General features: G+C 43.8%; 1 protein-coding gene across 3 annotated transcripts in view; it reads right to left on the bottom strand.

Moving 5' to 3' along the window:
* The window catches only part of LOC106563245 (colorectal mutant cancer protein), a 121,954-nt gene that overhangs the window by 55,222 nt on the left and 52,708 nt on the right, over positions 1 to 14,024 (bottom strand). For all 3 annotated transcript variants that reach the window (XM_014128653.2, XM_014128654.2, XM_014128656.2), the window contains 2 exons: positions 11,422 to 11,585; positions 2,146 to 2,352 (listed from right to left, as the gene is read on the bottom strand). In XM_014128653.2, the coding sequence (XP_013984128.2) occupies positions 2,146 to 2,352; positions 11,422 to 11,585 (371 nt within the window). The remainder of the gene's footprint in view (positions 1 to 2,145; positions 2,353 to 11,421; positions 11,586 to 14,024) is intronic.

Genomic DNA, 14,024 nt, shown 5'->3' with positions numbered 1-14,024 from the left:
TGAGTTAAAGTTCATATAAGGAAATCAGTCAATTGAAATACATTCATTAGGCTCTAATCCATGGATTTTACATGACTGGGAAGGGGCGCAGCCATGGGTGGGCCTGGGAGGGCATAGGCATACCCACTTGGGAGCCAGGTCCAGCCATTGCAGCGCCAGGCCAGCCAATCAGAATGAGTTTTTCCCCACAAAGAGCTTTATTACAGACAGAAATATTCCTCAGTTTCATCAGCTGTCCAAGTGGCAGGTCTCAGACAATCCTGCAGGTGAAGAAGCCAGAAGTGAAGGTCCTGGGCTGGCGTGGTTACACGTGGTCTGCGGTTGTGAGGCTGGCAACAACTCTGGTGGACATTCCTGCAGTCAGCATGCCAATTGCACGGTCCCTCAAAACTTGAGACATCTGTGGCATTGTGTTGTGTGACAAAACAGCACATTTTAGAGTGGCTTGTTATTGTCCTCAGCACAAGGTGCACCTGTGTAATGATCATGCTGTTTAATCAGCTTCTTCATATGCAACAAATGTCAACTGGATGGATTATCTTGGCAAAGGAGAAATGGTAACCTTTTTGTACATATGGAACATTTCTGTGATCTTTTATTTCAGCTCATGAAACATGGGACCAACACTTACCATGTTGAGTTTACATTTTGGTTCAATATACACTGCCTTATGCTGTGGTGTTTCACTGGAAGTGGTTGATTCCAACATACGTGATTCTTATTATGAGTGGAGTGCATAGTAAAAGCTTAGAAGGCTTACAATGACATGCCAATATATAGTGTTCTGTATCTGGCCTTTAAAGTCAAACGCTCTTTTGTATCGTAAACAAAATGCTGACACAGCTGAATTATGTGGACAAGACACATACAGTACCGGTACTGTAAAAGGTGTAAAAGATGCTTACTACCACAGTAAATACCTGTACTTCAATGGAGGGTAAAAGCCTAGGGAAGGAAAGTTAAGATCGTATCTGGACCTTGAGTCTCAAATGAGGGGGAATCCATATTTGAAAAGGCTGAGCGGGAGGAAGCAGGCCCCCAAGGACGCGCCGGTGTGTGCATAGCAAATCCTTTAAGGAGCCCCGCATTGAAACAGCAATGCAATGCATTTGTCCAATTTCTCTGTAAAACGGACAGATTTCATTAGAGGAAAGAGGAGAGGAGAAATTAAGGGGGTGGGAGGAACGAGTGCTCTGAGCTGAGCTGGGATGCTTTTTCTGCTGCGTCTAGGTCTCCTTTGAGGACCCGCCAGAATTAGTGAGGCTGGTTAGGTCGGCCTGACCCTTTTTTCGCTCGATGCATCTCGTGGTCTAATCGCATTACGGTCCTAACTAGCTTCAGCAAGCCTTGGGAGGACACCAGATTTGATTATGTGTCTAAAAGCACACAACGTATTGATTCAGATGGCTGCCCTAACCGGAACACCATCCATAGTTTGGTTCAGAAAGCAGAACTCAGTTCGCAGCTGGAAAATTCAAAGGGTTCATTCTTGCAGGAGCAAGGATAAATACACGTGTCTGGCCACTGGTTCCCAGTAATGTCTTCTTCTCCTTCAGACTTCCCTGAATAAACTTCCTGGAATTAGAAATGCTACGTGCGAGTGTCTGTCAATGCAGTGGCCTAGCGACAAAGCATCAGAGAACAAGTCTATATTTGAACTGATCGCCGCAGATCTTTCAATCCAACGGACATGGTGGACCATAATTACAGCTTAGAGCCTCTGTGCAGAGAATTTTTTTATTCTTTCGGATTTGGTCTTAGTTCTCTGCCTAGAACAGGTTCACACTAGGACACATTTACTAGAGATTTGGCAATAGGCTCAAGTTCTCACAACCTTTTCGGGATCTAATAAAAAACATGAAAACGAATGAAAACTAAGAAACATACAGCTATGTTGAGTATCTTCTTTTTTCCTTCCACCTCACTAGATACCTTTTTGTATCGTATTGACTGTTATGGGTCAGATTCAATAAAAATGTATGTAAACCTGCCTTAGCAATAATAAGCAACGATGCACCCCAATCTGTCAGCCACCAACACAGTCATGTGGAAAGGCTCAAAAGGTACACGGGAAACGCACAAAATCCATAAACCAAATGACAGAAAATGTAAAAGAATCATAATAACAGGACCCAGCTGACTGACCCGTCGTCTCAAGCGGTCACGTTCCTCCCGGATGGCGTTCATGGTGGCCTTAGTGCGGTTTAGGTCCTCCTCCTTGGAGCACAGCATGGCCGTCAGGCTCTCGTTCTCTTCCCTCAGGCCGGACAGCTCCTTCTGCCAGTGCATACGCTCCTCCGACAGGCTGGGGTAGAAGTCCCGGCCCAAGGCCCCCTCGATCTCCTCCACCGTCTGGGGGAAAGGAGGAAAGAGGGGGAACATTATTTTATTTTAAAGTGCCGTATGTACAGTTGAAGTCGGAAGTTTACATACACTTAGGTTGGAGTCATTAAAACTCGTTTTTCAACCACTCCACAAATTTCTTGTTAACAAACTATAGTTTAGGCAAGTCGGTTGGGACATCTACTTTGTGAATGACACAAGTCATTTTTCCAACAATTGTTTACAAACAGATTATTTCACTTATAACTCACTGTATCACAACTCAAGTGGGTCAGAAGTTTACATGCACTAAGTTGACTGTGCCTTTAAAAATCTTTAAAAATTCCAGAAAATGATGGCATGGCTTTAGAAGCTTCTGATAGGCCAATTGACATTATTTGAGTCAATTGGAGGTGTACCTGTGGATGTATTTCAAGGCCTACCTTCAAAGTCAGTGCCTCTTTGCTTGACATCATGTGAAAATCAAAAGAAATTAGCCAAGACATCAAAATAACATTGGAGACCTCCACAAGTCTGGTTCATCCTTGGGAGCAATTTCCAAATGCCTAAAGGTACCACGTTCATCTGTACAAACAATAGTACGCAAGTATAAACACCATGGGACCACGCAGCCGTCATACCGCTCAGAAAGGAGACCCATTCTGTCTCCTAGAGATGAACGTAATTTGGTGCGAAAAGTAAAAATCAATCCCAGAACAACAGCAAAGGACCTTGTGAAGATGCTGGAGGAAACAGGTACAAAAGTATCTATAGCTACAGTAAAACGAGTCCTATATCGTCATAATCTGAAAGGCCGCTCAGCAAGGAAGAAGCCACTGCTCCAAAACCACCATAAAAAGCCAGACTACGGTTTGAAACTGCACATGGGGACAAATATCGTACTTTTTGGAGAAATGTCCTCTGGCCTGATGAAACAAAAATAGAACTGTTTGGCCATAATGACCATCGTTATCTTTGGAGGAAAAAGGGGGAAGCTTGCAAGCCGAAGAACACCATTCCAACCGTGAAGAACGGGGGTGGCAGCATCATGTTGTGGGGGTGATTTGCTGCAGGAGGGACTGGTGCACTTCACAAAATAGATGGCATCATGAGGGAGGAAAATTATGTGGATATATTGAAGCAACATCTCAAGACATCAGTCAGGAAGTTAAAGCTTGGTCGCAATTGGGTCTTCCAAATGGACAATGACCCCAAGCATACTTCCAAAGTTGTGGCAAAATGGCTTAAGGACAACAAAGCCAAGGTATTGGAGTGGCCATCACAAAGCCCTGACCTCAATCCTATAGAAAATTTGTGGGCAGAACTGAAAAAGCGTGTGCGAGCAAGGAGGCCTACAAACCTGACTCAGTTACACCAGCTCTGTCAGGAGGAATGGTCCAAAATTCACCCAACTTATTGTGGGAAGCTTGTGGAAGGCTTCCCAAAACGTTTGACCCAAGTTAAAGAATTTAAAGGCAATGCTACCAAATACTAATTGAGTGTAATGTAAACTTCTGACACACTGGGAATGTGATGAAAGAAATAAAAGCGGAAATAAATCATTCTCTCTACTATTGTTCTGGCATTTCACATTCTTAAAATAAAGTGGTGATCCAAACTGACCTAAGACAGGGAATTTTTACTAGGATTAAACGTCAAGAATTGTGAAAAACTGAGTTTAAATGTATTTGGCTAAGGTGTATGTAAACTTCACCTGTATATAGGGTGTTGAGATTGAGATTAATGGTAACAATTCTAGTAACCAAATGTGAATGACTGTGGATTCTCTGGGACTCATTGAATTGGCATCACAAAGAAGAACCATTTGGTACCTTGTAGTAGCCCCAAGAAAGACACAAGAAAATTATTTGAGAAAAACTAACAAGGAGCCAAAACAAAAGTGAGACAGACAAAACAAGAAAATCTAACATGTCAGGCACATTTGTTTTTGCACAGGATTTTACACTACATAGCAGTTCACAATTTGTATGTAAAATGATTTGTGGGTAGTGTAGTCCATCGCGCGTCTCAATTTACATGAGTAGAACAAGTATCCAAGACTATGATTTATGTACATGTGACTTTTTCATTTTTTTATCTAACGTAAGAAACCCCTGATCTCTCAAAGTACCCATAATTCAGAGTGTATAACTGTGTATGTGAGTGCGTGCGTGTGTGAGATATGGCAGATGGTTAGGCCCTTGACCAGCACAAAAACATCCTGTGTCGTACTGCATTAGCATCTTTTTTGGGAAGTTAGGAACCAATAAACACAGGCAGTTAGGACTGGAAAGAGAAATTTGCATCCTGTAGCACTAACTCCAAAAAGTTCTGTGACACTAAAGGCCATGGAGAATAAGAGCACCTCCTCCAAGCTGCCCACTGCACTGAGGCTAGGAAACACTGTCACCACCGATAAATCTACGATAATCGAGAATTTCAATAAGCCTTTTTCTACGGCTGGTCATGCTTTCCACCTGGCTACCCCTACTCCAGTCAACAGCTCTGCACCCCCCACAGCAACTTGCCCAAGCCTCCCCCATTTCTCCTTCACCCAAATCCAGATAGCTGATGTTCTGAAAGAGCTGCAAAATCTGGACCCCTACAAATCAGCCGGGTTAGACAATCTGGACCCTCTCTTTCTAAAATTATCCGCCGCAATTGTTGCAACCCCTATCACTAGCCTGTTCAACCTCTCTTTCATATCGTCTGAGATCCCTAAAGATTGGAAAGCTGCCGCAGTAATCTCCCTCTTCAAACGGGGAGACACTCTAGACCCAAACTGTTACAGACCTATATCTATCCTACCCTGCCTTTCTAAAGTCTTCGAAAGCCAAGTTAACAAACAGATCACCAACCATTTCGAATCCCACCGCACCTTCTCCGCTATGCAATCTGGTTACCGAGCTGGTCATGAGTGCACCTCAGCCACACTCAAGGTCCTAAATGATATCATAACCGCCATCGATAAAAGACGACCTCTGACAGTCTCTATGGGGGTGCCACAGGGTTCAATTATCGGGCTGACTCTTTTCTCTGTATACATCAATGATGTCGCTCTTGCTACTGGTGATTCTCTGATCCACCTCTAAGCAGACGACACCATTCTGTATACTTCTGGCCCTTCTTTGGACACTGTGCTAACAAACCTCCAAACGAGCTTCAATGCCATTCGACACTCCTTCCCTGGCCTCCAACTGCTCTTAAATGCAAGTAAAACTAAATGCATGCTCTTCAACCGATCGCTGCCCGCACCCGCCCGCCTATCTAGCATCACTACTCTGGACGGTTCTGACTCAGAATATGTGGACAACTACAAATACCTAGGTGTCTGGCTAGACTGTAAACTCTCCTTCCAGACTCACATTAAGCATCTCCAATCCAAAATGAAATCTAGAATCGGCTTCCTATTTCACAACAAAGCATCCTTCACTCATGCTGCCAAACATACCCTCGTAAAACTGACTATCCTACCGATCCATGACTTTGGTGATGTCATTTATAAAATAGCCTCCAACACTCTACTCAGCAAACTGGATGTAGTCTATCACGGTGCCATCCGTTTTGTCACCAAAGCCCCATATACTACCCACCGACCTGTATGCTCTCGTTGGCTGGCCCTCGCTACATATTCGTCGCCAAACCCACTGGCTCCAGGTCATCTATAAGTCTTTGCTAGGTAAAGCCCCACCTTATCTCAGCTCACTGGTCACCATAGAAGCACCCACCCGTAGCACGCTCTCCAGCAGGTATATTTCACTGGTCATCCCCAAAGCCAACTCCTCCTTTGGCCGCCTTTCCTTCCAGTTCTCTGCTGCCAATGACTGGAACGAATTACAAAATCACTGAAGCTGGAGTCTTAGATCTACCTATCTAGCATCAGCTGTCAGAGCAGCTTACCGACCATTGCACCTGTACACAACCCATCTGTAAATAGCCCACCCAACTACCTCATCCCCATATTGTTATTTATTTATTTGATCCTTTGCACCCCAGTATCTCTAAGAGCACATTCATCTTCTGCACATCTATCACTCCAGTGTTTAATTGCTAAATTGTAATTACTTCGCCACTATGGCCTATTTATTGCCCTACCTCCCTAATCTTACTACATTTGCACACACTGTCTATAGATTTTTATATTGTGTTAATGACTGTACGTTTGTTTATCCCATATGTAACTGTGTGTTTGTGTCACACTGCTTTGCTTTATCTTGGTCAGGTCACAGTTGTAAATGAGAACTTGTTCTCAACTGGCCTACCTCGTTAAATAAAGGTGAAAAAAATAAAAAATAATAATCTTGTTTCTCATTTTGGCAAACTCCAAGTGGGCTGTCATGTGCCTTTTACTGAGGAGTGGCTTCCATCTGGCCACTCTACCATAAAGGCCTGATTGGTGGATTGCTGCAGAGATGGTTGTCCTTCTGGAAGGTTCTCCCATCTCCACAGAGGAACTCTGGAGCTCTGTCAGAGTGACCATTGGGTTCTTGGTCACCACCCTGACCAAGGCCCTTCTCCCCTGATTGCTCAGTTTGGCCAGGCGGCTAGCTCGAGGAAGAGTCTTGATGGTTCCAAACTTCTTCCATTTCAGAAAGATGGAGGCCACTGTGTTCTTTGGGACCTTCAATGTTGCAGAAATGCTTTGGTACCCTGTGCCTCGACACAATCCTGTCTTGGAGCTCTACGGACAATTCCTTCGACCTCATGGCTTGGTTTTTGCTCTGACATGCACTGTAAACTGAGGGGGCTTATATAGAGGTACCTTTCCAAATAATTTCCAATCAACTGAATTTACCATAGGTGGACTCCAATCAAGTTATAGAAACATCTGGATGATCAATGGAAACAGGATGCACCTGAGCTCAATTTTGAGTCTCGTAGCAAAGGGTCTGAATACTTGGGTAAATAAGGTATCTGTTTTTTATTTTTAATATATTTGCAAAAAAATTATACACTTTTCTTTCTTTGTCCTTATGGGGTAATGTGTGGCGATTGATGAGGAAATGTTTTTATTTAATCGATTTTAAAATAAGGCTGTAACATAACAAAATGTGGGAAAAGTCAAGGGGTCTGAAAACTTTCCAAATGCACTGAACATTCAGTTTTAATATGGCAGATATTGCATTCATTGTTGATACAAACTATTATTTGAAATTTTCAAAGTTTCATATATTCAATTTCTTGGATGCATTCAAATTCAGTTCTCTAAATTCAGATTCAAAACCAGAGGTAACAGCTTGGGCTGTACATTATACACTGCTCAAAAAAATAAAGGGAACACTAAAATAACACATCCTAGATCTGAATGAATGAAATAATCTTGTTAAATACTTTTTTCTTTACATAGTTGAATGTGCTGACAACAAAATCACACAAAAATAATCAATGGAAATCCAATTTATCAACCCATGGAGGTCTGGATTTGGAGTCACACTCAAAATTAAAGTGGAAAACCACACTACAGGCTGATCCAACTTTGATGTAATGTCCTTAAAACAAGTCAAAATGAGGCTCAGTAGTGTGTGTGGCCTCCACGTGCCTGAATGACCGCCCTACAATGCCTGGGCATGCTCCTGATGAGGTGGCGGATGGTCTCCTGAGGGATCTCCTCCCAGACCTGGACTAAAGCATCTGCCAACTCCTGGACAGTCTGTGGTGCAACGTGGCGTTGGTGGATGGAGCGAGACATGATGTCCCAGATGTGCTAAATTGGATTCAGGTCTGGGGAACGGGCGGGCCAGTCCATAGCATCAATGCCTTCCTCTTGCAGGAACTGCTGACACACTCCAGCCACATGAGGTCTAGCATTGTCTTGCATTAGGAGGAACCCAGGGCCAACCACACCAGCATATGGTCTCACAAGGGGTCTGAGGATCTCATCTCGGTACCTAATGGCAGTCAGGCTACCTCTGGCGAGCACATGGAGGGCTGTGCGGCCCCCCAAAGAAATGCCACCCCACACCATGACTGACCCACCGCCAAACCGGTCATGCTGGAGGATGTTGCAGGCAGCAGAACGTTCTCCACGGCGTCTCCAGACTCTGTCACGTCTGTCACATGTGCTCAGTGTGAACCTGCTTTCATCTGTGAAGAGCACAGGGTGCCAGTGGCGAATTTGCCAATCTTGGTGTTCTCTGGCAAATGCCAAACGTCCTGCACGGTGTTGGGCTGTAAGCACAACCCCCACCTGTGGACGTCAGGCCCTCATACCACCCTCATGGAGTCTGTTTCTGACCGTTTGAGCAGACACATACACATTTGTGGCCTGCTGGAGGTCATTTTGCAGGGCTCTGGCAGTGCTCCTCCTGCTCCTCCTTGCACAAAGGCGGAGGTAGCGGTCCTGCTGCTGGGTTGTTGCCCTCCTACGGCCTCCTCCACGTCTCCTGATGTACTGGCCTGTCTCCATGCTCTGGACACTACGCTGACAGACACAGCAAACCTTCTTGCCACAGCTCGCATTGATGTGCCATCCTGGATGAGCTGCACTACCTGAGCCACTTGTGTGGGTTGTAGACTCCGTCTCATGCTACCACTAGAGTGAAAGCACCGCCAGCATTCAAAAGTGACCAAAACATCAGCCAGGAAGCATAGGAACTGAGAAGTGGTCTGTGGTCACCACCTGCAGAACCACTCCTTTATTGGGGGTGTCTTGCTAATTGCCTATGATTTCCACCTGTTGTCTATTCCATTTGCACAACAGCATGTGAAATTTATTGTCAATCAGTGTTGCTTCCTAAGTGGACAGTTTGATTTCACAGAAGTGTGATTGACTTGGAGTTACATTGTGTTGTTTAAGTGTTCCCTTTATTTTTTTGAGCAGTGTATAAAGTACGGTTTTATAAGCCCAGCTACTGCTATGGAACATGTGGAGTAACTTAAAGTTGTCTGTGCCGCATGAACACCCAATATCAACAAATGGCCTTGGAGAAGATACATATTTGCCTGGGTGGTATTCTTTTTATAGGCTTAGTCAATGGTAATGGATTGGGTCCACACACAATGGGATACTGTGGCCCAATCCCAAACCCATCACTAGACCCTTGGCTGACTCCTCGCAAATCTGAATGGACTGGATATGTCGGTATAGAAATCAGCTCCACCTCTCATACTCACTGGATAAGTGTTTCTATCAAATTACAACAATTCTGTTATTATAGATGTGTGAAAGAGACACCATTAGGGCACTCAGTCTAGAAGAGAGGGATCTGTTTGGGATTAAGCCTCACAGCTGGAACTGTGAAGGTGTCTATTTCTCTTCACACAAAATGTAACTGGGTTAGCATTAAGTGGTCAGACTAGCACTGGTTGTGTCCACTGTGATCAGCCAACAAAAGGGGGTGAAATTGATAGCCAAGTTCAATTAGTTTATTAGAAAATGTAGATCACTAAATAAATGTTAAACATAGAGACCTTGATTTCTCTTTCTTTACAGTAATATGTCTCCATCTGTCCTCTATTGCAGCTCTGACACAACGGTTTGTGATGGAGGTCCATTCAGGCTGATAACATAAAGCCAAGTAAATCCATTCTCCCACCTTACAGTGAGTGGGCTATGACAGTCACGAACTGATTGCCAGTTACAGTGATTGTCTGTTATGCCTTTAACAGTCTTAACACGAAGGACCTACACTATATATTCAAAATTATGTGGACACCCCTTCAAATTAGTGGATTCTGCCATTTCAGCCATACCTGTTGCTGACAGCTGTATAAAATCGAGCACACAATCTCCATAGACAAATATTGGCAGTAGAATGGCCTTGCGAAGAGCTCAGTGACTTTCAATGAGGTATTATTATAGGATGCCACATTTCCAACAAGTGAGTTCATCAAATTTCACATTCATCTTCTGCACATCTATCATTTAATTGCTAAATTGTAATTACTTCGCCCATAGAACTCTTTGGCCTGAATGCCAAGCACCATCCCCTGGCACCTATTTATTGCCCTACCTCCCTAATCTTACTACATTTGCACACACTGTCTATAGATTTTTATATTGTGTTAATGACTGTACGTTTGTTTATCCCATGTGTAACTGTGTGTTTGTGTCGCACTGCTTTGCTTTATCTTGGCCAGGTCGCATTTGTAAATCATTATAGGATGCCACCTTTCCAACAAGTGAGTTCGTCAAATTTCTTCCCTGCTAGAGCTGCCCCGGTCAACTGTAAGTGCGGTTATTGTGAAGTGGAAACGTCTAGGAGCAACAACGGCTCAGCCGCAAAGTGATAAGCCACACAAGCTCACAGAACCGCCGAGTTCTGAAGTTCATAAAAATCGCCTGTCCTTGTTTGCAACACTCACTATTGACTTCCAAACTGCCTCTGGAAGCAACACCAGCAAAATAATTGCTATATTTCTCTGTCCTTCACTTTGCCTCTCTCCTTTCTCTACCTCTTTCTTTAGCATAACTGTCTCTCTCGCTCACGGTTAATTTCTCTGCATCTCTGTCACATTCTGTGTCTATAGGTCTACTTCCCTTTCGCTCTCCCTCTCTCATTCTCCCATCTTTCCCTGTGTATGTGTGTGTGTGTGTGTTGTATTATCTGTTTGCGAGGAAAGAAATAGCTAGCAGACTGAATTCCCCTTAGGTCTGCTGACACTCCCATCGCTACGGAGACGACAGCCAGGCAGACAGGTTTCCATTACCAGAGCTGAGGCGTCACCGTGGGGACCACCATCTGGCCCCTCATCAGTCTATGACATCAGTCTGAATCACACAGGCGTCCCAAGCTGAGACGGGCTGTTACTGGTGGGTACAACCCAGGGTCACCCCAAGACCCCTGCTGACAGATTACTGGAAGTGGCTCAGGTCTTCCAGCACGACAGTTCAACGTCATACAACAGTTATATTATAACTAATCTCACTGGATTTTCTATTTACCTTTCTTTAAGCATCTGTGAATGCATTTAATAGGAGATGCTTGTACCAGTATTAGGTTAACCTATTTTCATCTATCCTGCATATTTTTCTTTTGCTCCATCCACTCTTTATCCTCCTTCACGCTTTCCTACCAATTAATTGTGTTTATATGGAAGGAAAAGGATTTCCTAAAACAAGTCTCAGTATTAGCCGCTAGTCATTTTCTGGTGTCTTACCTTGATGGCAAGGTCACAGTGTTGGCTGGCGGTGGTCAGCTGCTCTATGTGGCGGTCGACCTCGGCCACAGACAGGCTGCATGTGCTCTTCTTCCTCCCACACAGCACGCTCTCCAACCCCGTCAGAACCCGCTGCAGCTCTGAGTTCAGGTCACTGCAGTTGTCTACAGGGAGAAAGCACAGGTCCGGCTCAGACTGGTCTAGGAACATATTCATGTTTTAAAGCCTAATGTAATGTAACGTCAGGCAAACTGAGTTCAGGCCACTGCAGTACAGGGATGATGTCCAGAGTCAAACGGATCTGGAATCAGATGAATGAATTCTAGTGTGCAAGATGCTGGTCAAAATAATAGGACTAGAGCCAGATACACTGATCTAGGAACAAATAATCAAACCTCAATGTGGCTAGAACAACACAGCTACTGTAGTCTGCATGAGCAAGGTGACCTTGGAGCATAGTGTTGATGTTTTGTGTGCTAGGGCCATACTGATAACCAGCCATGTACTAAATGCTCATGGTTTAACTGAGCGCCTGAGGGTGACTGGAGGAATGCTGCAGGCTAGTAACACACTCATTAAACCGCATCACACACACACACATCTGCTGTTTAGAGAGAACACAACACGCACCACAACTATTTGAGAGAAAGACAATGATACAAGCAGGACAATTCTTTTTCATATAGTATGACAATATTGAAATTCAGTACTTTTATACACAGCGAACTACAGATAACACCTGTGGGAATAAAACCCACAACCCTGGGTTGCAAGGCAAGCAGCAAGCTCCAACCAACTGAGGCATGTAGGGCTGTCCCCGACTAAAAAAATGATCTTGGTCGACCGAGGGTCGTCTGTTCTTTTGACCAATCGATTGGTCACCATTTTTAAACGTGTATTTTTCCATATATAGACACCCTACAGTATGTGTTTTCATCAAATCAACCATAAAACACACACATGACAAGAGGGAGCTGGACCACAATTGATTTGATTGTGCTGGCCGGGCTCCTCCCTGCTGCAGCGACCACCACAGAACATCAATAGTGTTTATTGCGTTGTCCGTGTTGCTGAAGCTGCAACATAATTACAGCCATTTCTGCCTGAAAAGTTCTGTTATCGAAATCCCTCATTTATTTAGGAAAAACATTTCCTATTGCCTCAACCCTGGCTCTTTTTACATGACACGTATGCATCGCATACACGTGACCAATAGGGCCTGACCTAGAGCAGATCATAATCACATCAATAAACTGGTTATAACAAACTCTGAACACCATAACACGTGACAGCAAGATGGATGCAGACGTGACAAATAAACTCTAAACTGGGGAATGTTTGGTTGCTCAGGAGGAAAAAGGGGAAGTCAGGTGTGGAATACATTTTACTAGTTGTGGAAAGTACTGGAGTTCAAGAAAAATAAAGTAAGGAGCCACCCCTGCGTGCATATTATGTGTGCCAAACAGGTGCTGTTAGATTACAATATAATTTCAATAAATTATAAGCGTACCAGAGAGTCTGTAAATTTCCACCGGTCTAATGTTCATTGCTCATGTTTCTTGGCCCAAGCAAGTATCTTCTTATTATTGGTGTCCTTTAGTAGTGGTTTCTTTGCAGAAATTTGACCATGAAGGTCTGATTCAGGCCTGATTCAGGCCTCTGAACAGTTGATGTTGAAATGTGTCTGTAACTTGAACTCTGTGAAGCATTTATTTGGGCTGCAATTTCTGAGGCTGGTAACTCTAATGAACTTATCCTCTGCAGCAGAGGTAACTCTGGGTCTTCCTTTCCTGTGGTGGTCCTCATGAGAGCCAGTTTCAGCCAGCTTGATGGTTTTTGCGACTGCACTTGAAGAAACTTTCAAAGTTCTTGACATTTTCCATATTGACTGACCTTCATGTCTTAAAGTAATGATGAATTGTCGTTTCACTTTGCTTATTTGAGCTGTTCTTGCCATAATATGGACTTGGACTTTTACCAAATAGGGCTATCATCTGTATACCCCCCTACTTTCCCATAACACAACTGACTGGCTCAAACGCATTAAGAAGGAAAGAAATTCCACAAATTAACTTTTAAGAAGGCACACCAGTTAATTGAAATGCATTCCAGGTGACTACCTCATGAAGCTGGTTGAGAGAATGCCAAGTGTGAAAGCTATCATCAAGGTGGCTACCTTTGTAACGCCCTGGCCATAGAGAGGGGTTTTTTGTTCTTTATTTTGGTTAGGCCAGGGTGTTACATTGGGTGGGCGTTCTATGTTCCTTTTTCTATGTTTTTGTATTTATTTGTTTTGGGCCGTGTTGGGCTCCCAATCAGGCACAGCTGAAGCTCGTTGTTGCTGATTGGGAGTCACACATAAGGAGCATGTTTTTCCTTTGGGTTTTGTGGGTAATTGTTTTTGTTAGTGTTTTGCACCTGACAGGACTGTTTGGCTGTCAGTTTTCTTGTTTTTTTGTATAGTGTTCACATTGTTTGTATTAAATTCTCATGACGAATACTAACTCCGCTGCACCTTGGTCTTCTTCCGACGACGGCCGTTACAACCTTGAAGAATCTCAAATTACTTCATGATTACTACATGATTCCTTATGTGTTATTTC

The sequence above is a fragment of the Salmo salar genome, chromosome ssa11 (assembly GCF_905237065.1).
Source record: "Salmo salar chromosome ssa11, Ssal_v3.1, whole genome shotgun sequence".
Taxonomy (NCBI): Eukaryota; Metazoa; Chordata; class Actinopteri; order Salmoniformes; family Salmonidae; genus Salmo; species Salmo salar.
Note: the sequence above shows the minus strand (reverse complement) of the source record. Positions and strands in the feature narration are given on the sequence as shown.